Source organism: Struthio camelus, chromosome 13, assembly GCF_040807025.1.
Source record: "Struthio camelus isolate bStrCam1 chromosome 13, bStrCam1.hap1, whole genome shotgun sequence".
Classification (NCBI taxonomy): Eukaryota; Metazoa; Chordata; class Aves; order Struthioniformes; family Struthionidae; genus Struthio; species Struthio camelus.
Genome location: NC_090954.1, coordinates 18,381,225 through 18,408,476, shown reverse-complemented (window position 1 = coordinate 18,408,476; position 27,252 = coordinate 18,381,225). Strand labels below are relative to the sequence as shown.

The 27,252-nt window shown below is 40.9% G+C and overlaps 1 protein-coding gene across 4 annotated transcripts in view; it reads left to right on the top strand.

Annotated features, from left to right (window-relative positions):
• SLIT3 (slit guidance ligand 3) overlaps positions 1 to 27,252 on the top strand; it is a 617,690-nt gene that overhangs the window by 462,263 nt on the left and 128,175 nt on the right. For all 4 annotated transcript variants that reach the window (XR_011144002.1, XM_068960054.1, XM_068960053.1 and 1 more), the window contains 3 exons: positions 8,566 to 8,637; positions 20,175 to 20,318; positions 22,990 to 23,153. Coding sequence is in view for 3 of the 4 variants with exons in the window: in XM_068960054.1 (XP_068816155.1) it covers positions 8,566 to 8,637; positions 20,175 to 20,318; positions 22,990 to 23,153 (380 nt within the window). In the remaining variant the exon portion in view is untranslated. The remainder of the gene's footprint in view (positions 1 to 8,565; positions 8,638 to 20,174; positions 20,319 to 22,989; positions 23,154 to 27,252) is intronic.

Here is a 27,252-nt window from a genome sequence, read left to right as displayed (position 1 = left end):
AGGTGATGAGGGGGAAGAGAGAGGGCAGAGAGGTGAGATATGGCAAGGAGAGGACTGAAGGAAGGGAGCTGCCTCTGAACAGCCTGTTTTGTTCAGTCTGAGTCTCTGCCTCAGTTTCCTTCCTGCCACAGCTGGACGAAGCCATTGCAATGCGCAGTCTGTTCCTCCTCTCTTTGGCAGACTGGTTTCTAGCACAGGATCGACCCCAACCTGGAAAACGTCAGCCTCCTCCTGTATGTTCAGCTGTCCATTGCGCTCGCCGTGGGCTTTTAATTTCTTTTGAAAGATTTTACTCTTGCTGTTCGCTGCAGGTAGGTCTTAGGAGGTTTTCCCCTCCAACTGATGGGCAAGAGCTGCTTCCCTGATCCTTCATGGCCTTGTGTTCACCCAGACCTTGGGCAGGTTCCTCCCTGCCAGTCCCTTTTGTCTTTGTTTCAGTTTGTAGCCCTAAATATCTTTACGGAGCAATGCCCTGCTTTGCATACAACGCCTCAGCTCAGCTGAGAGCAACTTTTATTCTCCTTATGCGTAAGTCAATGCGATTGGCGGCGTACATTTTAATGAGACACTGGTGAGGTTTAATCTGTGCACAGAGCAGCTGGGTTTTTCAGCTAGCTGAGTTTAAAACAAAGGTAAGGGCGGGGGAAATATTAATGCACAAATGAAAGTAAGCAACTTTGTTTCCATTAAAAATGAAGCACTGCTTAAATTCCTTGCTTTCCTTTTCCTGCCGTATTCCCATTTTCGGCTCCTCCCTTGACTCCCCTGCTTGCATGCAACTGCAGTGCTCCCTATGGGTCCCAAGCGAGTGAGAGTGCTTATCTGGAAGACAGCCAATATTGTTAGCCTAGCTGGCTAATGGAGGCCTATATATATAGTAGGTTACTACTCTACTTTCTTTTGAAGTTAACTTAAGTTAGTGTTTCCAGGCAAAACTGCTTGTCAGAATACTCTGCCTATTGTACGTACGTAGAGATGAAGGAAAATATGGTGTATTACAGTTTTCAAAACCCAGGGTAATGTTTATTACAGCAGCAGATCCCACAAAATGTATAAAACTTAAATCTTTTAAAAGTGTTAAGTGATCCATGTGCTAACAGGTCATAAGTTTTTATTTTAAATCTATACATTTTTCTCAAAAAATCTCTTACCTAGGGGAGTGAAACAGGTCACAAAATCTTAACACTTTAAATAAGCCATTTCTGCCTTGGATTTTCTCTGCACTTAGTAAAAGAAAGGCAAGGTTGTTCTTGTTAGGACCCAGGATCTCCCCATTCCCAACACACATAGGAAAAAAGAATTAGCCGTTTCTCAGTGATTTTTTTGTTCCCAATGTGTATAAAGACTGTGTGGATTAAGGAATTTCTATTCCTTTTTTCTTCCTAAAAGAAAAAAGTAGGTAAACAAAACTAGGTATGATGAAAAACATTTGACCAGAAGTTCTGATTCACTGTTGGGGGAGCTTGTTTTGTTTTGTTTTGTTTTGTTTTGTTTTCTGGTTGTGGCAACAGTTAAGGAAGAGGGGCTGTCGTCTTTAAGAACATTTGTTCTTCATCCCAGATTTTTTCTAGCTTTTCCTTCTCACCTCTGTCCTGCCACATGACGGTTGCGCCTGGGAGTCGCTGATGAGTCCTGGCTCTCTGTGTTCTGCGGATTTAATTCTGTTACAGTGTCCGACGTTCCTTTTCAATATTTTGGCAGTGAGGCTTAGATCCATAGTGTATTTTTAGTATGAAGCCAGCTTCAAAGCTGTTTCTGGACAAAACTGACCACGTAAGAGGATCCAGCCTCTACTGGAATCTGGAGCTGTGGAGAACTTGCCATGAAGCCGCCGCCAAGGGCTGGAGGAAGGACATGTCAAGGCACGAGAAATAGGGCTGTTTAGTTTCAAAGATGCCAATGTGGGTTTGGGAGGAAAAAGTTGTGTTGCATGCTTTCCGTGATAGCTGTCGGACAAATAACTACCTCTCTGTGCCAAAGCCCCCTCTATAAAATGAGGACATATTTCCCTGTCTCGGAAAGATGATACGAGGATGTACGCATGAGAAGCAAGTACTTAGAAAGGTTTGGATCTGAAAAACAGTAAGCAGCACAGATGTCAGTGAGCTGCGGTAACGTAGCCACAGCATTCGTGTTGGAAGTCTTGCCGGCTAATATTCCTCCTTGTACAAACGTGAGAGCAAATAGTATGCTTGTGGCAAGAAGCATGGCAGAACTGGTTGATTGCAGGATTTATTATGTAAACTTTAAGCAAAATTTTGAGAACTGCTTGGTCCCCGCTCTGTTACTAGTAGTATATTGTATTTGCAAGTTAAATAGTCAGGACTGAACTTTGCCTTGCATTGGAGCACTTGGTAGCATACAGTGCAGAACGTGGGCGCTGAGTTATGAACAGTTGCGTGTTTCACAATTGCTATATGCGCTTTCTGAAGTAGATTAATTTTTTGTTTAATCAACTGAAAATTAATCTTGACTATCAGTGAGGGGATTGCGTGAGATTAGTGTTTGGTTATTGTTAACACTATCAAAGGTAACAGCTATTCTTGGGGTCGGTGACCTTCTCACATGTGTATGCTCAGAAGGTCTTATCCAGACTCTCTGGGGACATTTTATGAGATAGGACAAAATAGTTGACACCTTTAGTCTGTTAAACTGTGAATGAATAAAGTTCAAATCGCTGCAGAGGGAGAATTCCTTCACTTTCCTTCCTATGCTGAATTAAGCTTGTGAACGATTTAAAAGCTTAGATCAGCTTGGGCACAGAGACAACGGACAGCTTAGATGCTGACACGGCGTTGCCGTTTAGCCCATCATCTCCTGGCTCGTGATGTATGTGGTGTCATTCCTGGTGATTTGAAATCTGCAATAAAATACTGTCTACTGCAATAACTGCCAAACTTATTTTAAAGTAACAAATTGCTTTGGATAGTTTTACTGTGATTTATTTAGCCTAACTTGCTAGGAAGAAATATGAAATAGTGTAGGGAAAACAAAATTGCATGTCTAAGTTTCTTTCAGATATTAGAAATTTATTGCTATTTTTACCCCAATCCATTCCTCCTCTTTAGAAAACTTAAATTCTTATTGAGCCTGTGCCATTGTATTCAGCTTGGGAAATATAATTCTTCCTAACAAGAATTGTTTTCACAGTCTGAAGGAAAGTTAAAAGCATTTTGAGGACTGAAAAAGCCATTGCATAAAGTCAGAATTTGACACTTCAGTAAGAATGTTTCAGCCAAGCCAAAATAAAGGAACGGTTAGCTGGAAAACATATGGTCTGGAGTGAGGGACTCAGTGTTAGGCTTTTCTGCCCCAAAAAGTTCTGAGTCAACTTCCAGGGGAAAAAAATTCTATATTCTGGGGTCTGACTTAACCAAGCAGCTAAGTTGCAGCTGCCTTTGCATGCAGAAGAACTGGAGAATAAAGAGAACTCAGCAATTATTGTTTCAGACCCTTAGAAGAAGGTATGGTAAACTTCAGGGCACAGAAGAAGGTATGGTAAACTTCAGGGCACGTGGAAGGCCATGTGTTTGTACAGTCTTTGTGAAGTCCCTAAGCTTAGAATTGTTCAAGAGGTTGGTAATGTCTAGAGACTCTAAAGGTTCAGTAGGACTTTTGTGTGCCAAGACCTTAGTGCTGGAAGATTGCTACAGGCTTGAATACATTCTCTAGAAGATAACAAATTTATTGCTGTTACATGTGCAGCAGTGCTTCCAGCACTTTCATTGCCTGATATTTCCCAAGCTTTTAGATGAGTCTGTGCAGTCACATTTTTATTAGTAACTATTTCCACTGATTAATCATTATTTTTAACTACTTAGAACATCAGTTGAATTAATCTTGTATACCTGCAGAACCTGAAGTTTAATTGTAACTTGTAATTCATCGTTTAAGTGCACATTTCATATTTTATTGTGTCTTGGATACATTTTATTTTGGAATATAAAAGTAGGAGGTCAGCATCAGGCTGAATTAGCATAAAGCCTCCTTATGACTTCTTTGTGTTTATTTAACATTATGTGCAGATACATAACAACTATATGGAACGGCATGTTTGCTTATTTTAAATGCAGTAGATGATGTAGTTTAATTTTCCGAAGAAAAGTGCATCTGCTGTCACAGCTGCCTGCCAAATCCCACTCTCCTCTCGCTGTCCCCCTTTGGCCAGCTGCAGCCAGAGCTGCCTCGGGGGGAGCCCTCAAAGGCCGTAAACTCCCCCGAGCTCTGTCCGAGTAGGCAGTTAGGGGCAGGAAAAGGTACTTGTGTCCTTCTTGGGCAAAACTACGCAGGACTGGGCACTCCTGCTTCCGCATAGGAACTCACGCTTCGTAACTTACCTTATACACAGAAGTACCCTTTTTAATATAACGGGGGTCAAAAGAAAGGTTTACAATCCATTCCTTTTCCAGTTCTCTTACTTGAAAGCAGGCAGTTGAGCTGGGAAAAAATTGTCTGATTTTTAGAGTATTTTCTATTAAAAAAGCTGAGTATAACTGGATTTTCTGTCTTGCAGCAAGCACTCTTCCTTTTCAGCTGAACAGAGTGCTTCTTCCGGGCGCCTGCCGCAACGTTTGCAGCGCAGCCGGGTCTGAGCTTTCTCGGCGGTGTCCTTCCCGATGTTCGGAAGGTCGATGGCAGCCTGAACGCTGCTGCGAGTTGTGAACCGATTTGCTAGGCGCTCTGGAGGGCTGCAGCTTGTGGTTTGCAGCCCTGCGGAAAGCGTTTAGCTGTGCACTGGCATGCTGATGGCTCTCCAGGCGGCTGGGAATATAGCCCTCGGATGGCTGAGCTGCGCATACGCCGTTACAACTTGCTGGTGTTAGAAAGCCACCTGCAAAAAATTTGAGAGGTTTGCTTTACTTAAAAATAACAGCAAATGATCCTTCACGCTAGTCATTCTGGTATTAGAAACCTGCCTTGTGGGAAAGAGGGGGATGTTATTTATGTGCTGGCAAGTCTCGAAGGCCGGGTGCGTTTGCACATCTTCCTGAGTGTTTTCTCCATCCAGACTGGTTTCTGTCTTTGTAAAGGAGACTCCCATGATGTGTGGCGAGAGGAGAGGGAAAGGAGTAGTAAGAAAACAGGAGACATATTGGCCTGTTAGGGTGTTTTTTATTGAAAAACATTTGGGATCTGAATTGCAGATGTCAGAGAATAGGAGGAGGCTTGTGTGCTTGTGCCAGGCTTGCAGAGCAGCTCGGACACCTGCGTGTCCTGCAAAACGTAACCAACGTACGTGAGGGAAGCAAGTGAATGTGCATTTTCACAACTCTTAATATCACTGAAAAATCTCCTAAAATTTATCTCTGTTGGTAAACACACTGGAGAGTTAAGCAAAGTTCTCGAGCCGATTGGCTGAGTTACCTATTATAACGCCTTGTGAAGTTATTTTTCCATTTGGGCTCGTTGCTTGTTTGTTTACCAAAGCTGCTATTGCAGAAGCGTTGCAGCGCGTGCCTGTGAGATGGACAGAGCGATGCGACAGGGAGGGAAGTTTGGCTGCGACGACAGAGTGTAGCTGTCCTGCCTAGGCTTTTCTGCAGGCTAACTCTTAGCGCAGTACTATTAGGAGTGCTACAGGGGGTAAATTCAGTACAAAAGCATCTCGGATCAGGAACCTGACCAATATTCAGATTTGTTAGTATGAGTACATTTTCCTGTCTTAAATAGACATATTAATAGCTTGGAGGAGAGTAAAAGTTCCCATGCTTTCTATTAAAATAAATGGAAATAAGGAACTGAAGGAGTAAGAGGCAGTGGCATATGTGTCTCTTTGCTTCTTTCGGTAGGGCCATTTGACTTCAGCGCTGGCACGGCAGGCAGACGGTGGCGGTAGCTAATTTGGCTCTGTCTGGTGCTGAACATGAATATGAATTAGAGACAAGTGCCTGAGCTCTCATACTGACTTTTGTTTAGCTGTTAATTTGTTTGAATGTTAATGTGCCACATGCACATAAGCCCAATTAGGTTTGGAAATGCTTATTTTCTTTTCACGGCTTCTAAAAATTGAGGCTGTTATGTGTTAGCAGCTATTTTAGAGAGTTTTATTTTGTTTAAAATGATAGGGTGTATAAAAACATCCAAGGTTTCAAATTCAGTGGAACACTGCATTATGGCCTTCCTGCTCTTAAATAAGTAAATGATGAATAATTACTCTAACCACAGTCATAGTTTGGTATTTGCATTTGGTAGTACCATATTTGCATTATGGTTACTACCATAACTAACGGTGTGAAGGCTGAGATTTTGCTACGATTTCCTTTTAGATAAGTGATTACAGCTGTAGAGAGCCAGAATAACTCCTAGTCTGGAGTGGGGAATTTTTTTAATTCTTTCCTCAAGCATTTATAAGGCTTAGCTTCTGCAATCTTTCTTAAATACGATGGTACTGATCAGCATTGATTATCCTGGTTCTTCACAAAACCGAGGCGGATGCTCGTCTGTCCTCACAAAGCTTATCATCCAGACTTCTTACGCAGGGGATGCGCTTGCTAAAGAGACGCTGTTCCGAAAAAGTGGAAACTGAAAAGGAAATATTCTGGACCTTGTAGGCATTAACTTCATATTTTACCAGTTTATGAATATTTTATTTGCAATAGCTTTGCTCTTACTTCCTCATTACAGGCTTACACATCAGCTACTTTGTGTGCGGGAAGTAGTCTGCAAGTTGGCCATGTGAATGCTGTTTTAAAGCCCAGTGAAATCCCAGTGACTTGAGTATTATCTCTGGTTTTGAACCTGTTATCTAAATGGAACCTCTGGACCTTTCAAAGTCCAGCCATCGTTTCTGCCTAGGTTTGGATAAAGTATAAAAATTTGTGCATCTCAGATGAAATTCACTTGGCGTACTGGCTCTGAGTAAAGTAGACACACCGGTATGTATCTTCTTTAGCTTAAATGAGGAAACTTTAGGAAAAATTAGTGGTACTGTCATTCATTACTCACAAAAGCCACTCTTTGTAACAACACATTAAAAGCCAACCTCCTAACTCAGCAGTAGATACTGAAATAGAAATTTTGTTACACTTCTCTAGAGAAAATGTAATGCTAAATGATCCTTTCTTGGGTAGCAGTTCCGTTTCTGCTGTACTACAAAAAAACATGAAAAAATGAAATTTCAAGTTTAGGCGTTCATATCCCAGTGGTCTTACTTTATTTAGAATCATTTTATTTAGGCTCCGAGACTAGCTGATCTGGGAACTCTCCCGCAGAGCTGGGGTACTTCCTACGACTGCTGAAGAGGAAACCAAAGTGGTCGTACTCTGGGAAGGCCAGAGGGTATTGTAAATGGTCCGTTACACTAAGTGTTTGTTTTTCAGTATGTTCAACTTGACGTAACATTTTAAACGTTGAAGGATAGGGTAAGTTAGGATTTCAGCCAGCACCCAGACCTCACGTGGCCTTTTTACTCATTGCTAGCATCTTATTCCACATTAGAAAGTTAGGGAAGGAACTAGTTCGTTAACACGAGCAGCACAGCTTTCGCGTGAGTTGGTCTATAACCTTTCACCACGTACTATGCAGAGCACAGAAATCACATAAATATTGTTTTTCCTAGTTCAAAGCCCACTGAAATGCTTAGGGTAGATTCTGTTTTCAGAGGAGCCGAATCTCCTTCGCTTTTACCAGGACGCGTGTGAGCTCCGAGGTGGCTTGCTGGTTTTGACAGGTTTTAACAGCTTACAGAAGCGTCATGAGTAAATGCTTTAGCCATGACTGGAATTGCAGTATTGCTGTCATGTGTGATTCGGTTCTCGTCCCTAGGTAACAAATCTTACTACAACAGCAGTTTTGTCTGTTTTTCCCTTTAGTTCTGTTTCTGATGATACTATATATGTGCCTCCTTAAAAAAGGAGATACTTTTAATATTAAAAGTGAATCATGGCTATCTGTAGGGATTTGTGCTTGAGTAAAGGGAAGCTTCTAAAGTGACTCTTATCTGTATGTGTTATTAAATCTTTACTTATTTTTATAACTGAACTATACCTAAATTATTTTTGAGTTTCTGAAATATATGGCTAATTCCAGTCTAAGGCTAAATTTCTTTGTATTAGCTAGTTCAAGCTGTAATAGCAGCTGGTGAAGCCGTAATATTTTATCCAGTGATGCCTGTGTCTCATTTCATGCCAATTATTATGTCCTCAGAGGTTCAGTTATATGAAATTTTATCTACGATGAGCTTGTGCTCCCTAGCTTTTAAATTCAGTACCACTGGGCAGAATTCTAGGTTTTTGCATCAGGCAATGTGCCTTTTAATGGTTAAAACATTTCTAAAGAGGGGGGAAAAAACCCTCAACAGAATGAAAAATATTTTAGATACAGTTTTTGGATGTTGTCCAGTTTCTACATTAAAAATGCTTTCCAACACCAGACGAAGCCTGAATCATAACGACTCATTTAATACCATGTGCTCTCTGAAAAGAAAATGAGATCAGTAGTTAAATGAAATGCCCACAGATCCTGGGCATGGTGCACAAGATCAATAAAGATGATAATGCAGAGAGGTGGGAGGACACTAAACTGGTCTGTTACTTAAGATTTATTTTGTCTTCCCGTATCTTTCAGAGTGCTCTATGGAAACAAGATCACAGAGATTCCCCAGGGCCTTTTTGATGATCTTGTGTCTCTACAGCTGCTGTGAGTATGATCCCTTCTTCTTCTTTATTTTGCAGACTAGCTAGATTTACAGATTTTTTAGCTTCTGGTTTTAATATAATCACCCTTCCACTGAAAACTCTCTGGGGCAAGCTAGTCCGTGGTCTTTTATGTCAGGCAACAGGGGGGCAAGGGCTGAAAAAAAGAAGGTGCCAATGGTTTTATAGCCCAATGCTTGTGACGGATAATAGACACAGAGGACTGAAGTTTAAGGAGGAAACGGGAGACTCAGTGAAGTCCAGGAAAGGAAATTTGGTCACATTTGGCTGATATAAGGGTGCGGACGCCATTTGATTGTTTTTACAGGTTTAGCATGTGTGGTTGAATATCTAAGTCCTTCAGAGCTACTCTGTTGCAAGTACCTGCACATGGAAGCAAAATGGCAATATTAAAGATCTTCCTGTCAGCAGCCACGCTTAGTTCTAATTTTTATTGTGCCAAATGTGACTTAGTTGGAATAGAAATGATTTCAGAATATATTTGTGCATTCAGGTATTTTATATCACATTGACTTAACACACAGTTGAGAGCTGGGATAAGATATATACTCAGGTACTCTTAAGTATTTATTAAAGTAGTATAAAAGTGTCTTAAACCAAATATGAAATTTCAAATTTCATTCACTCTTTGTCTCCATAATCAAACTGGAAAGCAGTAACTCCTTTTATGACAAGGAAATTAGCTAGTATTTTAGCCAGTCAGTAGAGGGAGCAGAAGTGAAGGGAGTTTAATCTGTATTCCTAACGTTCTGTTTGGTGATCCACTTGGAAAGAGAAGACAATATATGAAATTAATCTGTATTGGCTTATATCGCACACCAAAAAAACTCCCAAAGCAATAAATGATATAAAATATATAATAAAAATATAGCCTTTAGACATGTTATTTTAAGTCTTTCTGACCGTCTTAACACAAGCAGAATTGAAAATCCAGAAGTTCATGATTACCATTCAGTGTGTGATGAACCGCTCTGTGGTTGCTGTCTTTGCTGCAGCTTGCTACCCTTATACACTGCACAAATTAAACGTAGGTTTAGATTATAACTCTATGATCAGAGCCAAAGAACTAAAATTATTATGAAATAGTTGATGTTACTCTACGTGTTAAGCCAGAGAACTATTCAGTTGTGCAGTTTAGCCATAAGATCTTAATTGCAAACATGGGCTGCCCTTCTCTAGAGAAAGACAAGCAAGAGCACATATGGTTTGGCTGTGACAAGCCTTGAGCTGAGACAGTGGCAAGCTGTTCATCCCCTCCTGCAGACAGCCAATTATTTTGCCTTGGCCTTTTGCACATGCTTTTTCTGGCAGCTCCTTTCCTCTCTCCTGTCCTATACCCACAAGTTTGCTACTACTCCAGTGGCTTTGTAGCCCAGCCTGTGCACTAAGAGAAGGCAGTAGTTTTAGGGGGGAGTTGGTTTACCATGCATGAGAATAATGAGACTGAAAGTTTTTAGAAGCTGGGAATTGGTACGTGTTGGTACAGGTGGTACGTTAGTCACTGGCAGTCTCTCGTGCTGCATTCAGTTCAGCGAAGAAGCTGCAACCAAACAGAGAGCAACAATTCAACTCATGGCTTTGACTTCTGAGAAAGAAACTGTATGAAAGAAATCTTAGCTCTTTTTTTTTTTCCCCCAAAATATTTTACAGTTACAAGTTCGAAGTGATACACGGTCACTCTAGCTAACCCAGGACACTTCACAGGTGTGGGATCTTTCCCGGTAGAAAAATAATGATCACTTAACACATGGCTAACGCAGCATCCTATAAACATGTGTGCCTAGAGGTTTTTTCGAATAAGGCGTTAAAAAGGTTTCCACCCCTTTATACTATAGTCCTTCTGTGTATGTAGTGCAGGTTCTCCATGAGTTGCATATTTAAGCCCAGGTGCAGTAATTTTTCGGTGTGAATTAGCTAAAGTGACATCTTTTGTTAAAGGGACAAAATCTGTATGGTGGAGAACAGTTAGAAGGTATTGTACTTAAACCATTCAGACTAAAAGGTGGCCACATTATGAAGTTCCCGGGACATGGTTTCTCCGGAGGCGTCAATGACTTTTTGAAAGTATTTGGAAGCTCTTGGCAAGGGTAACGCTGAGTGATCATGCTTTAAATGCAAACAAATGTCTGCACACTTTTCTGATCGTGGCTCTGAAGCAGCTATTATGGGATCGCTTGTAGTATTTTAATAGATACCTAAAAAACAAATGGCATTCGTTGGTTTTAGACCTGCTGTTGAACAGTTGGAAAAGTGCCCTGTGATTAGATCTAATTTAGTGTTCAGTGGGCTCTAGATTGGATTTCTTCTTATTAGTCTGGAGACACACTGATAAGAAGGCTCTGATTAAAGTATCCTGGTAGCCAGTGTAATTTCCTAAACTTGAGCTGAAGCATTTTTGAAAATATATTGGTATTATGATAAAGCAGTACAGACTGTCAGAAAGACAGGAGTGGTTGTGGGTCCTGAATAAAATTGCTAAGATTCTATTTAGGAAGAAAAACATTACTAGGGAATTGCAGAGCAGATAATATTATTTACTGCTTTAGATAAGACTCACCCCCGTTTCTCAGAAGTCATCCTTCTGTTTAAGTATCTTGTCATAACACAGGCCCCGATTATTCCACCTTTGCTCAGGCAGAATTGTTCTGTGTTAGTGCCTTACGTCTGCAGACAGTACCACTAACATCAGAAACACTGTAGCTGGGTAAAATGAAGTAATATTTAGCTCAGGCATGACAGCATCTTAAACTGTCCCGTTTGTCTCTGGTGTTTGGGAAAGGAAGAATCAGAACAAGTTTTAGAGCACCTGGCCAGTGTCAGAAAGCCATATTGCTGTCAGATAACACCGAGGTGGGGACGTCAAAAATGTATTAGGCAGGAAAGTAACCAGACGTAGACAGTAACCTTTTCCTTTTATTATTTTAACCCAATTGGGGTGAATTTAAAATGTAGTTTCTGAAGTCTTCATTATAATTAGCTCTCTTAAATAGCTAACATTCCCCACGTAATGCATATGGTTCCCCACAAATAACCACATGATTGGATTTCGGTTAATTTGGTGGTTTCACAAATCTTCTTTCTTCTTCCTAAATCTGCAATTATAACCAGCGCAGCAGCAAAGGTCATTGCCCAAGTCCACCTGCACATCTATTGTGTGCAACAAAGGCTTTTCTTGTACCACGTCATCCTTCTTGTCTGGTCTGAAGTTTTCAGGAGAGAGGATGCTAGGAAGCCTTGCCATCTCCTGTGCATGGGGCAGTCACACATTCTTCTTTTCAGCAGGCTGGATCTAGCATCTACTGAGAATTTTAGCTGATTTGGATGATAGGGGGCTATTCTGTTTTCCAGAAAGGGGTAACTGGAGTCTGATTTTTTTTCCAGAAAACTATAGCTTTCATTTCATTGCCACAACAATCCCTCCAAGCTGCCGAATAGCGGTTGCTTAATTCTCCTTATTTATCCGGCTTGCATCTGAATATTCGAAGAATGGAAAGTGTTTCAGTTTAAGGTGGACGTTTTGGGGGGCAGGTTTTAACTTGGCTCAGCTCTTTCTTTTTCGGCCGCCCTGTGACAGATAAACCTGGTGGTTGATCTGCTCACTCCCAAGGGAGCTGATGTGCAGAGCCAGCCTGCAGTGAAACAGAGATTCAAGGGGCTCAAGCCAGTGAACAGTGGATAATGGCCACCACATTTGTTCACCAGTATTTTTCATATCTAAGTAATACGCTTTCCTCTGTGCCACCATATTAAAGCAAACATTCTGAGAGCTTTTTTTATTACAGTTAAACATTGTATGCTTTATAATGCTATGTTTCCTGGAACCCAAAGATATCATAAAATCTCTAATGTTTAAAGAGATTATACAGCACAATAATATAGGGGGATATAACCTCATTTTTCAAATGTCTGGCAAGTATCAGTTTTAAATAAATCCTTTTCCTTGAGGAAATTTATTTAGCATAGTTACTAATCATACAAGTACTTGGGCTTGCTGATCTTATGTCTTGTGATTGAGATCACCATGGTAAACTGGGCAAGCTTTGAGAGCAAGGAGGAATCCATAGAGTGGACTCTGTTTTGATGCTGCTAGAAGTAGGTATACTCCTGGGGTACATGTAATTTGCAAGCAGAGATATGTTATATTCCTCTCCCTCTTAAAATTAAGCCAAAGCTTGCAGCTTTCTCCTTTTCCTTAGGTATATAAAGCCTTTGATCATGAGGGAAAAGTCAGCATGTGCGTTGTAGTGAGAAAAAGACCAATAATCATAATTGTGCCCAGATAATGACATATTGACAGATAACTTCGAAAGTGATGAAAAATTAAACTTCCAGAGCCAATTAGTTTCTAACCTTGGTTAGAACTGGAACTAGATCTAATCCGTCCGACTCCAACTGACCTTTATTTGAAATAGAATTGTGTGAAGTGCCAAGCTGTGTGTGTGCCTTCGCAAACCAGTGCTATTATCAGTCTTCCCAAAACTCAACTGGTCAAATTTTGCTTTGAGTAATTCTCCTTTTTACCTCCTTTTTATACTAAATCTGCTTTGGTTCATAGCGAGATATTTGGTCTTCCATATCTCTTCCAGGGAGGTTGTTTGGAAAATAGTTCCGCGGCAGATTTGTCAAGTCTAAAGTGCTTGCGCTCGTTTGTAAATCTAAGCCAAATTCCGTTACTTAAGGGCTTCAAATAGTACCTGCCAAATATTCATTGTGTACTTTTAGAGCTTGTTAAAAGCTCAAAGCAAACCCAGTGAAGCACAAAGCCATACAAAATATTTAAAAAAAGGAAGACATACAAAATGACTCCAAAGAACGTACATCAATTCCAGTATTTTTGTATTATATACGTAACGCTATTATATACATATTAGCATTAAACAGTGATACAAAATGGCATATAAATACCAGAACACAGAAGTGTCAGTTTTCCATTTCCAAGCCCTCCACAATACAATAGTCTCTCCCAAAAGTGATCTTCTGAGCTTTAAGTGATATATAAAATCTTGTTCCATAGAATTTTTCATTTTTGTCATGGACAAGAGACAATGGGCATAAAATAAGAGAGGTTGCAACTGGATGTAAGCAGAAACTTTTTCAGAATGACAGCAGTCAAGCGGTGGAACAGGTTGCCCAGACAGATTGTGCAGTCTCTATCCTTGAAGGTTGCAAGGCTAGACTCAGTAAAGCCCTGAGTAACTTAGTCTGACCTCAGAGCTCACCCTGTTTTGGGCAGTCCAGCAGGACTAGGGACCTCTTGAATTCCCTTCCAGCCTGAATTATCCTATGAGCCTATAAGATATATATGCAAATATCTGAATTAAATATCTCTAAATGTTCCTGCTTTGAGCAGGGTTCAGACCAGATGACCTCCAGGATGTCCCTTCCAACCTGTGTGAGCCTGTGTTTCTAAATTCTTAGCAAAATGACATTTGGGAGCTTTTCCCATGATTACTCAAAATACTGCTGGCTGCAGCAGAGATACCATGCGACCCTGGTCCCTCTGTTGCAGGACAGAACGCACAGACCTGTTTCATAGCTTTAGAATTATTTTCAAGCTGTTCGCGTCAAGCTTTTTTTCCTTCAGATTTCTGCATTTAGGCTGCTATTGTGATAATATTCCTAAACTCAATAACTGCTCTTAAAGTGAGGGAGCAGCATCTGCCAGACGCAGAAATACGATTACAGTCAAGCTCTAATGAAAGACTGCAACAGCGTCTGCCTTTTCTGTGTCGCTCCTGTAATCCGTCTGCATGCTGCTTCCCAAAACAACCGCTAGTTTGTACGTCAGCCTGTAGTTCATTAGCTCTTCTGACGCCAGTGTGCTAAACTGGGCTCACCTGGCAGTAACTCTCCTGGTTGTTATTGCACAAGAAACAGGGTCTGATAGTGCAGGAAATTGGAAAAAAAAAGGCTTTTATTCCCCTGTGTATCCAAATTATGATGTGGTTATCTAAAGCCACCTGTGACCTTATCTGCAGTCGTAAGTTGGACAACGTCGACATTTGAATAAGAGCAATCCAGATGCTATGACAACACATGCTTCTAACTCACCAGGTAGCAACACAGGTATCACAGGAGCATTTTGTGGATGTTGTTCAACTGGAGTTGCAATTTTTTGGATGATAAAATGAGATGCGGCCTTTAAAATCTCTGCAAAATGGGACTGTCAGACTGTGCTTGGTGCTTCCTTTTTGACTCATCATTCAGCTCATGAGTTTTCTTTTTTAATTTAGTTTGACTAAATTCGTCATCGCCGTCGTCATCATCCAGTTTCCTGAACACGGCAAAACGCTTGAAGCTGGTTCAAGCGAGCATGATGATGAGTTCGTACTGGGTGTCATCTACTGGCGTGCTGACAGACTCTTCAGTGGTCAGTCATCACATTAGAAAATGTAAATTTTAGGAGATGCCTAAATATCTTGACACAGTGAGGGGCAGTCAGATCGCTCCCCTTCCCTCCAGAGCATTGCGAGATGTTCCTGGACCCTAGTATAGTTGTTTTGCCAATAAGCAAGCAGGGCCACGCACTGCTATGCCGTTGGACGTGGCTCGTCGCTGCTGCCAAGTGGCCCTTTGCAGGAGGTGGCATGTGATGAGATGCTTTTCGGCTCCTGTCCTATTAATCAGTTGTCAAAAGGTGATTCTGGATTCCTTACAAATTGCATGAGATGATGCTGAAAAAAATGTGGAATTTGCTGAGTTTTCATAACACGTATCATAAATCCTAAGGAATGTTTTCTGCCAACACAGTCCTTTCTCTGCTCCCATATAAAGACTTTGAATGTAGGTGAAGACTTTGACTATTGGTAGTCAAAAGAAGTCACGTCACGTATATTCCATTTGAATTTTGCTCTTACCCATGCAAATAATTTCAGTTCCCCTCTTCCTGGCTCGTCTCATACGTATTTTATGTCTGACTTCTTCTAGCCAGTTTTCGTTCTGCCCAGGGAAGTCTGGGATGTGGGATATGCCAGTCGGTTCAGGGGCTGTTGGACATTTTAATTCTCCTTGTGTTGTCGTCATCGTCATGAGACAGAGCTGGTGAAAAGGACAGAGGAGTTTTCCAGTGTCTCTAGGCAGCTTTCCTCCCTGACACTTCCCTTCGGCTTGTTAACGTACCTACGGTGATTTCTGGTCCGTCCTACAGCAACAGAAATCAACCTGCGGTCTCTGGAGTGCGCTAAGGTTGCTAGGCTGCTGTTTCAGTCCCCGAGTTACGTAGCTGTTTGCAGGTGGTTTGATTGCTTGACTTCACTGAGCTGAAAATACAAACGCTGCTAAGGGTAAAAGCCATATCAACATCCCCATTTGCTCTTAAAAAAACAATTTTTTTGATCATTTTCTTTTTGGAGTTCAAAATATTATTTAAATGTTAATCACTTGAAACTGTGCTTGGGCATATAATTCAATTATGGGACCATCTTAATTATGCAGATGGTGCTTACGAGCATCTGATACGATTACTGTGCCAATTCAGTACACACTCTTTCAAAGGGCTTAGCTGAAGCACGTTGTTATTTCAATGTGTGTGGACAAATTCGCTCTTTCGGGAAATGGGATCATGGAATCGTAATACGGCTCCGCTCTGCGCGTTGCTCGCAACGGCGTGTAAACCGCAACGTCTTTAGCCGCTTTCCTGTACTCTGTGGTGGTCTTTGACTCGCAAGAGATTCCTCCATGGTTTTAACATATCCAGAGGGATGAAAATGGAGACTTGAGTTAATAATCCATCATCCCTCTGGGGAGCGTGCGGTTTTATTTCTGCTTGAATTTTCATCCGCCTTTTGAATGCTGCGCCACATCTGGAAGCCGTGTATAAATCTCACTCAATCAAGCTGATAACAAGAAGGGAAAATTAGTGGAAATAGCATTCACCATAAATTGGTGCAAAAGAAACACCACGTAGGACTTACTAAAATAAGACTGAATACTTAATGTTGTCCCTTCTTTCAGCGTGAGTCTAATGAGAATGAACCTTTAGGCTGTTTTACAGCATAGCTCAGTGTTTAAGCGAGATCGGCATTTCAGATTACTATAACATATCTGGGTTTTTTTCGTCTGCCTTTGTGTTAGTTTGGATCAATTTTCATAGCATCACTTTTAAGTGTATGCGAGGCTAGCCTTATATACCTAATTAATTATCTGCCATTAGGGGTCTGTAACAGTTAGGAAGGGTTAACAAAGAACTAGAATTTACATAGGATGCAATATCCAGAGCGGATATTCTAAAATAACCGAGTTTTGAAGGGGATATAGACATTCATGCTTCTGGCCAAAGGTCATCCTCTAACTTGCGGTGAGTAGGAAGATTTCTTAGAGGGTAGTTTTATTCTGCTTTCACACAGCTTTTCATTTTAATTTTTTTTTTTTTTGGTCTCACTGATTCTGATCAGAAATAGGATATTAAAATATCTCATGGTCCCCACCCGGTATGGTCATATCTGTATTACTTTTGAGCTCACTTGCCATCTATCCTCTTTAAATTTAGGTACTGCACAGGTGTTACGTAGATGATGTACAGGATAGGTGTTATCACCTCAGAAAAGCTGTGTAGTACCTGAACTCCTGCTTCTAAACCGCCTGCACAAGCACTTGCCTGTTACGATTTACTTATGCTTAAGCAGAGAGGGTGCCTGTGTCTCTGGGGCTGTATATAGGGTTTGTCTTCTCGTTTTTGTAGTTTAACTCTTAGAGGAGTGTCGGTGATGATATCGCCGTGAACAGAAATAGATTAGAAATAGTCATATAAAATTTATGCTAGGAAAATTCGCGCTATTGCAAATTCTGGTTCCCAGGGTTGGGTTTATTCGCATTTTGTAGAAACAGATCAGAGAAGGAATTCAAATCCTGAGTGTTCGCTGCAGTCCCAGGTCTCAGCTTTGGGCTGAGCACTTACTCACTGCCGTCAGTGGTGGTCGGGCCTCAGGCCCGCTCTTTGCACTGGGCTGAGCAGCATCTGCACAGCACGGCTTTGCTATGTGTACGCTTTTTAAACATCACAAAAAGACATGCCCGTTGTCTGCATGCATGAAGGTGACAGTCGTTCAGTTATAGATTCTCTTACTACTGAAGATTATTTTCATTTTGGCTTTATGCTTTCTTACAAGTACTGCTTGCAACATTAATAAATATTTTAATTATAGCAAAAGTACCACCTAGGAAAATAAATCAAAGCACTTTTTTGATTTCAGTTTCCTTCCTGGATAACTTAGCCAGTTACCAAATCTCCATCATGAAGCAACCCATGCAATTTAGTAAGCATAACTTAAAAACAATGTGGGACTAGTACACAAGGACGAGGAGTAGAAACCGAAAGATTTGCAACATTAAGTGCATGTCTGGGGATATTGTTCAAAACTCGGTAGTTGATGCTGCCTTCTAATGACTGGTCGACCTGTGCTTTATAGAAAGATAAGACCCAGGCTTGAAAGAGAAATGCATAATGCATGAGAACTGAGAGAGAACGGATATTGCTTTGGCTTGGACATATGAGTGGCTATAAGAAGCAAGTACTAAAAGATGACACTGATGTTTGCTGTTGGAGCAAAATCTCAGCTGTCTAATGCATTGGAGGAACTGTTCATAGATCTTACTGTGAAAATAACCCTGTAACTTCTGGTGGAGTCAGCAAAAGTATGGATTAGGTGCCACATAATTACCATTCACAAAAATGTAAATTACGGAGGGGTCATACTAGTGCTGTTTATGCTATTATGCTATTTAGCTATTAGTTCATGAAGAAATATAACCTCATTTGTCTGTCACTGCCGTCTATGGGACCTTCTCTTAATAAGGCATCAAATTGCTTTTTCCATGATATATCAAAAAATTCAGGTGAATTAATAATGACATTTCTGGTGGCTGCACAGGTGAGTTCAGTTCTGACACCGTTTCATTCCAAAGAGCTGCATTCCCAGTGTCCTTGAGAAAAGAACTCTCTCCAGCAATGCATCCGTTTCTTGCATATCACAATTACTGTAGCCTTTTAGCGCAGTAACGGGGCTCTTCCAAAACGAAAGTGGAACGCAGAGCTGTAATGAGCGTACAATGATGCAAAGGTTTCCAGGAAAGGAATGGTGGGACAGTATGCAGAGAAAGCACTGCCTCAAGGGGTTTTTTTGGAGCAAAAGAACAGCAACATCTGCAGCAAACAAGCACTCATTTCTTGCGTGATAGGTTTCCCTGTTGTCTGTAGGGCTATGTGTGCAGGCTGTTGAAAATGGAAGCTCCCTGTGCTATTAGGGATCTGTTTAAGATCTTACATTGGCTTGCTGAGGAGTGGACGATCTCTTTTGCTTTCTAACTGTGAGAACATTTCCCTGGTGATTTTTTATTAGTGTGGTACCTCACAGAGGACCTGACAAGCCACACTGTTGCAATATTAAGCCCTTTCTCTCATTGTAGGTCATCTCCTACCTATTTTCCTTCTGAGTGGTAAATAGCACATATGTAGATGACAATGAAAATTTCTGTGTGCTCCTGCCTGATTGTGTCGGAGAGAGATCCAGGTTGCTGTTGGAACTATATATACTTGGCACAGTTGATAGGACTCTGGCTGGATGACATAAGAGAACTTGCACTAGTACTATCCAAGATTTTATGACTCAGCTGATTAAATTTTACTGACTGGTCACTGTGTAGATGTGCAAAATAAAAAAAAAAAAAAGGATGCTAAAATGCCTTTGTGTGCTGCTCTTCCATGGCTACATAGGATTCTGGCATAACTGGGATGAAGTGGGTTCGTAGGATTGCTGGGTAAGGGAGGTTGGAAGGGACCTCAGGTGCTCGCTAGCCAGGGTGCCTGGAGAGCTCTTGCTCAAAGTAGGGCCAGCAATGAGGTCTGACCAGGTTGCTGAGAGCTTTACCCACTCTTATCTTGAAAAACCTCCAAGGCTGGAGACTGCATAACCTCTCCGGGCAGCTTGTTCCACTGCTTGCCACCTTGCCTTTCAGTAAGTTTTAGTCCAGATCCTATGCTCCTCTCTTCTGTTCTCTCAAGAGAACCACATTTTCTGTCCTTCCCTGGTAGAACTAACCCTGCATGCGTAGCGCAGGATGTCACACTTCAGATGTTTCATTTAGACTTAAGACAACTGCTGATAGAGAAAGTTGAAAGAAGGTTCTTCTCATTATGGACTTTGTGCATGTGTGTGTGTACGGAGTAGCGAGACGGGGAGTATTTACCGTTCCTATGTATATTCGACTTTAATGGGCAGAACATATTATCTGAAGGCTTCTCTAAAAATCTGTTTGGAATTTTGAAGAAATCTGGGAGGTTGTACATAAAAAATTCCTTTTATATGTTTTAAGCTAAGATAGCACTGTTACATGTCTGTATATTCTGGCTATGAAAGTACCAATGTTGACTGTGGTATTCTCATTTTTTTAATGTAGCAGGCAAATGAATGGGGTAGCTTTGGTTGACTGGGTTAATTTTTTTTGATTTAACCCCAAAGTTCCGTCTGGCTATATTTGATTATTGCAAGATTAATGAATTATAAACCTTTCCTCTGATTTCAGGCTTCTCAATGCCAATAAGATCAACTGCCTGAGGGTAAACACGTTCCAAGGTCTGCATAATCTCAAACTGCTATCTCTTTATGACAACAAACTGCAGACCATCAGCAAGGGGCTCTTTGCACCTCTCCGGTCGATCCAGACTCTGTGAGTATGCAGGCATATCACAAATGACAGCTCTCCCTTTTTCCCTGAAGATGTTGCCTGTCCTTGCACAGGCTTAGCATCTTGACATTAAGACAATTTGGAAGGGATCGCAAGGCAGTAGCCCCTCCTTTTCTGGCAGAAATGAAAGGAGCAAGGAAAAGAGAAGGATTGCATAAATTCATCACAGCTGCACATTGCTACATTCTGTCCTTAGAAATATAGATGTCATAAGTGTATTAAACTCCCCTAATAATTCATTCATACTGTTTGTTAGGAAGATAATGCATGAATTTGACTCTATGCAGTATATGAACAGCAGACTCTGTTTAAAACATTGCCTAATAGTTTTTAATGAGGTGATGAGTCAGTATCCCTCCTCTCTTAGGCCGAGTCCTGCTGTACAGTTCATGACTTCTGAAACTACATTTCGGCTGACGTTCCACTTAGGGGAAATGATGCATTGTATTATTTGATGCATTACGAAAATCCACTAAACGTTTTCTGAGAGTCTTTGAATTGGAGGCATTAGGAGTAGGAAAAGAGGGATCAGAAACAAAATTGGAAGCAAAAGTATAGAAATGACGTGATACTTCACAGAGCAAGGTCTCCTCCTAAAGCTGTGAGAAGATAATAAGATAATAGTAGTTGTTCAAAGCTGTAGTTGGCAGCCTGATACAAACAAAACAAGAAACAATCCCTTCATCTGATGTTTTGTGCATGTATTTATATGTATTTGTGTGTATGCATTTATATATGAATGTTCTTGCATTTGTTTATGTAGTATGCAAATATATTTATATCTCTCTACACATATTTATTTTAATAGTGGAAATGCACTGCCTACATGAATTTAAAAAATGTTTAATCTTTGAAAAAGGAACTAGTAGGGATGATTTCTAGCAACATGCTACCTGCTACCCCCTGAGGATGCCCCAAGCACAACCTTAATTTTCCATAGGTGTCTGGCCAGTATCTATTGCTGCAAAGCATTAAGGAAATGGAATAATCACTTCTGTTTTGTAAGTGTGTGTGCAGGTATCCTCCCTCTGTCACATATCTATGCTTTCCTGTAACAGTAGTCTTTAGCTTCTTCAAGCAATATATGTCTGTGCATAGTTATATATATATATATATATACAGGCAAGGGAGAAGATTCATTTACAGAGGTGCATAAGATTTGCCAAGTTAGGCGACAGGCAACACCCTTTAAGGTATAAAAAGATTTGTCAAGTTAGGCGACAGGTAGCACCCTTTAAGGTATAAAAATTTCTTCTTGTTTTCCATGGGATTTTATTGGCAGCAGTGGTGACCATTACTTAAAAAGGACTTCAGACTTGTTGCTTCACACCGAGACACTTTCTGCTGAAATGTTTTGATTCATTCTCCCATTTCTGATACTCAAAGTGATTGCCATTTTCTACCTGTTCCTAGAGCAACAAAACCAATCCCTCTCCTGCGTCATATGCTGCGTGTTTTGTTTGTTCTGTGGACCTTTTCCTCCAGGAACGGCTTTACTCTGCTACAGCAGTGATCTTCTTTAGCTTCTTCCGGCGCTTTCTGCTATACGTGCTTTCGCTTCCCTCTCCTTGACTGACAGCCCTTGCCCTGTTGTGTTTTATACGTATTCAGTTAAGTGACAGTTCTTAAATATAACTGCAAATGGGAGAGGAGATTTATACAGGTGAGAAAAATGCATGAATAGTAACAGAGCAGAGCTCTTGTGAGGATATAACTTTACCCCTCTGTCCAAAATCAAATTGAAACTTCTGTCTTTTCCCACTTTTCCCAGTTAATGGAGGGCCCATGGAGGGCCCTGAAGCTAAAGGGATGGGTGCAAATTCACTTAGCTGAGATCAAAATCAGCTTCTGAGAGAGATCTGACAGATTCCTGCTGCAGTTCTCAACTTTGTCAAGCAGAAATAATCATAACAACAGCAGGGAAATGTTGTTTTTCTCAAAAACACTCTAGAGGACTTTATCAACAAAGTCTAAACATCCAGTTAAAAACTTTGCTACAATCTGTTTTTCCAACTGTGTGGGTATATGTCCTGCAAATGCTGGGGGATGGATAGAATCAAGCTCTACTTTGCACGAGTAGTTTACTTTGAAAAGTAAAAATTTCTGGTCCAGGAGGAAATACGTTTATGGGGAATTCTGCTAGGCATAGGCATGATGAGTATATGCAAACATAAATTTCACTCTTGAGGGAAGACCTCTGGATCATTTCTGACTTTGCCCACTGATCCAAGGCACTTTACTTATCCACAGTTTGGTCCCTAGGAAACTGAGCTTGCCAATAAAACGTCTTTTAAACCAGGATACAAAATGATCTCTCAGGTCAGGTGCATTTCTCTCACAATGCATCATTTCAGGCTCTCAGGAGAAAACACCAGTCTTTGTAGACAGGAGGTCTGCGTCCTTTAAAGCAGCCTTTGCTATATTAATTTTTTGTTTCCTCCGTGAAAGGACTTGCAGCAGGCTTAATGAGCTACGAAATGTGATAGCTCGCAGAATTCTCCCATTCATGCGCAGCTCCGCGTGGTTTCCGCCAGGCCTGGCTTTTTGGACACTTATTCAATTACTCGACTCTTCAGGTTTGCGTTTGTGAAAAACAGTGATGGAGTACAGTGTCACAGGTCACTTCTGATTAAACATCCCATCCTTCTCGCAGACATTTAGCTCAGAATCCATTTGTGTGCGACTGCCATTTGAAGTGGCTGGCTGATTACCTGCAGGATAATCCGATAGAAACCAGCGGCGCTCGATGCAGCAGTCCGCGTCGCCTTGCCAACAAACGCATCAGCCAGATCAAGAGCAAGAAGTTCCGCTGCTCAGGTAATTCATTTATCCAGGCTGTACTGCACTTTCAATTCAGAAATAAGCAGGTCCAGAGAGCCTTGCTAATCGAATCTGCAGGACAGTGTTTGCTATAATGGATATTATGGAGCATCTTTTAAAATTAAATTTGGAAAATTGAGTTAGTTCCCCAGAAAAACCAATTACCTTATGGATTAAAAAAAAAAAAAAAAGAGGCAGTCTATAGCTGTCTTTCTTCTGTGTTGTCTCTTAAAAAAATAAAAACAAAGGAAAGAGAAAATGTTGTGACATTTAATTTTAAAAGAGTTGCTAGCTGGTAAAATGTCTGAGGAAAACAGTGAAGATGTGTATGAATCCATGTGGCAAATGTCATATTTTGGAGGGGTGGAAGCTGGGTGGATCTTCATGCAATTTGGATTCTGGCACAGCTCTCATCGACCTGAATGAGAGCTGAGCTCCAGCAAGTTCTCGGACCTGAAAAGCTGAGGACAGTCTGGGCTGGACTTCTATACAGCTGGCAGGGGCACTTCTGAGCTAGGACATGGGTCAAGCTGGGGCTGGGGGGATGAAGGAGATTCCTCTACTTTGGTAGATTTTTGCTCTCCGTGACTAAAGTGTATTAAATTCAAGTGAAACTGCTGTTGAAGTTAGTGAGATTTTCCTCTTCAGTTTTGAATCAGAACGTGTATTATAGTTTGGTCAGAAGAGTTTGTGGTGTGAGCTAGATGGAACCATTTCTTGAAAATAATGTGCAAAGTAGCATAAACACCTCTTTCTCAACCCTAACCCTTTATTTATGGTCTAGCTGTCAATAAAAGGACATTTATTTTCTTATACAGCACAACTGAGCAGACTGCTTCTTCATGTGTTTTTTCTATTGGTTGTACTTCAGATTACTGCCTTTCAGGTATGCTGAGAAGACAAGCAGGTTTCAGTGAGAAAATCTATTAGCGTGTATTGAGAAGAAAAATGACTGCTATTGATGGAGAACCTTGCAGTGTTTTCTGTAAAAATTACTGTGATTTTGTCCTTTCCCTCTGAAAGGAAAAAAAATACCATGATTACTTGTGTTCCCGGTGGTAAAAGATGGAGGACGCTAGATGGAGATGCAGCACAAAACTGAATGGCAGCAGCCCAAAACAAGCCATTGTGCTTTGTGCGTCTCTGCAAGCAATGTGCTGAGCTAAACCATCTCTTTGTGAGGAAAATAAAATAAAGATAACTTCATTTGCAGTCAGGTTGTCTTGGGCATGCTTGTTAAACTCTTCAATCATTTGTGACTCAAGCCACAGAATTTCTAAGCAAAATTGAAATTATGGCATACTTTTAGCTAGGTTTTTGGATTGTGCCCATTATAGTAACAAGATAATTAGTCAGTGATATTCATATTTAAATAAACTTGAAATGAAAATGCATAAATATAATTTAGAAAAGAAAGTACACTGCAGAAACAGATCGATATAAATCTGTTTATTTGCCCATTGTTATTTCTTCTGCATGTATTAATAGGTTAGAAAAATTGGTGCGTTATGTGTGTATATGTATGTCTTGAACAGGCTACTGGTAGAGCCTCTTGGATAAGGCAAACACCACCGGATATCTTTTATGAAAGGTCATAGCTAAAAGAGCAGCAGTGCAGAGCACTGTACCTGGTGATGTGGAGAATAATATTTGGTGTGAGTTCTTATCTTGAGGGTCCTTTCCTTAAGGCATTAGGCTGTTTCTTCTTTGCTCTCTAGTTCTAAGAGTATATCAAAACCCCATGGAAAAGGCATAAACCTGACTTATGAAGGCGGAGGGCGGGGATTGTACAGCTACAGAACAAAGATTTCAGCTGGCTGAAAACTAATTCTATTCAAAAAGCTCAGCAGAGAAGCTATCCTTGCCTGTAAAATTTCCAGATGGTGGTGAGACACACCAAACTCAACTCATTGTCTGCTCACATGCAATGGGCAACTTCTGACGGCTTGGAAGAATCTTAGTTTGTAAATCAATGCAGAGACCGGACATCCTTGACACCTGTTCTGTCTGCTCAAGTCGTCCCTTTGAATCGTGGCTGTTTCAAACTTGGCATTTAGGAGGAATTTTCCAAGTTTTCATGTTGAGGAATATGTTTCATCCCAGGGTTTAACACGGCAGATGTCTGTGCAGAGAAGTCCATGAGGTACGAATCCTCCTCATTCGGAGTGAGACTCCTGGGTGGTGCTTTGCATTAGCCAGGGATAAGCCTACGTGATCGCATGGTGGTGACAGTGCTCAGTCACTTGACAGTGTCTTTGCTGACTTTGGGATTCTCCTTATCTATATCTTTTGTTCAGTGCATGATAAAATAATTTCATTGAAAATCCTTTTGTAAAGGTACACCTCTGCTCAGAGGGTTTGCATTTCAGGATCCTGATATTTTCGTGTAGTTTATTTAATACATGTAGTACATTTTAAAGGTCAGAAAGTTTGTTTTGTGGGGAAAAACCCGCTACGGTGGGGGGTTTGTTAAAGAACGAATATGAGGAGTTTTATGCTGAACTTATTTTTGGCCATCTGAGAAGTGATGAGGATACAAAGCAAATCTGAGATGTGTGGGAGAAGAGGCGCGCAGCCAGTGGCAAGATCACACCCATGACTTGTTTCATTTAGGTGACCCTAACACTTCAACGTCAGGGAGAGGAAGAATTCTGTAGTCATAAAATCCTGTCTTAGGTTGTCCTAAAGTAATGTATATGTTTTCCTTGTTCAATTGGATGCTGCAAAATATCATAAAGGAGGCTCTCAGAAAGGACCTGGCATGAGAAAAAGTGTGATCATTGAGTAGGTTAAGAGACAAAGGTAAGCACTTTTAGTAGAAGGATAAGAGAGAGGAGCAGTAAGCAGGAATGGGGAAGGAAAGTGGAGATGTTTGAAATTTTATCAGGCTATTTGATATGTTAGAGGGACACCAAGAACATAGTGACAAGAGTATGCATTCAGACATGCAGACGGGCTAAGGAAAACTGTATTCAGTTAATTAAATAAAACTGGGAGGACAAAACTATGCAGCATTGTAACAAACATCTAGAAAACTTGTTTTTTTCATATTGTTTCTTTTGATTTTTATCCCGAACTCCCCACCATCCTTTGGGATAGTCCTTAGCAAGAACATTCCTTCTTTTTCAAATTCATCAAGGCACTGCTCTTGGATCCTGTTTCCTCTTTGAACCCAGAGACTCAAGCTTTTACTGAGAGTGATGAAGCAACATCTGCAAGGGTTATGAGTGGTAGATAATGGTAGATATAGGTAGATAATGCACATAATTCCTTTTAAGAGGAGAACCGGAAGCATTTTACCGTGAAACGAAGGAACAGCAGGGAAAGCGGCATGTTTTTGCCTGGGGCTATGAGAGGCAAAGCAGTTGAATATATTATCTGCTATGTTTAAGCTTCAGATTGCAATGGATACTAATTTCTTGCGAGTTTGTGCCTTCCATTTAATGTGATGAACCAAAATAATAAAGCCCCCCCTTGCTTAACCTTCCCCCCGGTTGTCGAATCTGAGACTAGAAAAGACTTTTCTTGAACGAGAAATCAGAGGAATGGGCTATGACTAATTCTCTCTTCTGTTTACAGAATGGAAATACTGTCATTTTCGGTAGCAACAATAACATCCTAATGATGGGTTTTTTTTTGGCTGCATCTGCCCTCTGTGACCAAGGATCCAACAGGACTTGCCACTGTTAAGTCACTGGAGGCTCCCGTTCTTAGTACGAACAGGGGGAAAAGAACAACAAAAGTCTTCTGCCCTGCAGCATTTGATTAAGTCCACTACACAGCAGTTTTGTTTTCTAAAGCAGCACTGGGCTTTCGGAGGAAGGGAGAGGGCTCGAGGAGCAGATTGTGTTGTCTCTGTGGTAGCTTATTGTCACTTTGAGAGTTGGCAGGATCCTTGATTGCTGTGCGGCACTGTATGAAATAGCTTTTACAGAGAGCTGTCCTTGTATTCAGGATTCCTTTTTCCCCCCTGCGATATGTTTGCATTTTTCAGTATATTGTGTATTTGAAAAGCAATGAAAGATCCACCTGCCGTATGTCCACAGACCGTTTCTGACAGTGATCAAAGTGTATGTAAATCTGTGAGTATTGCATC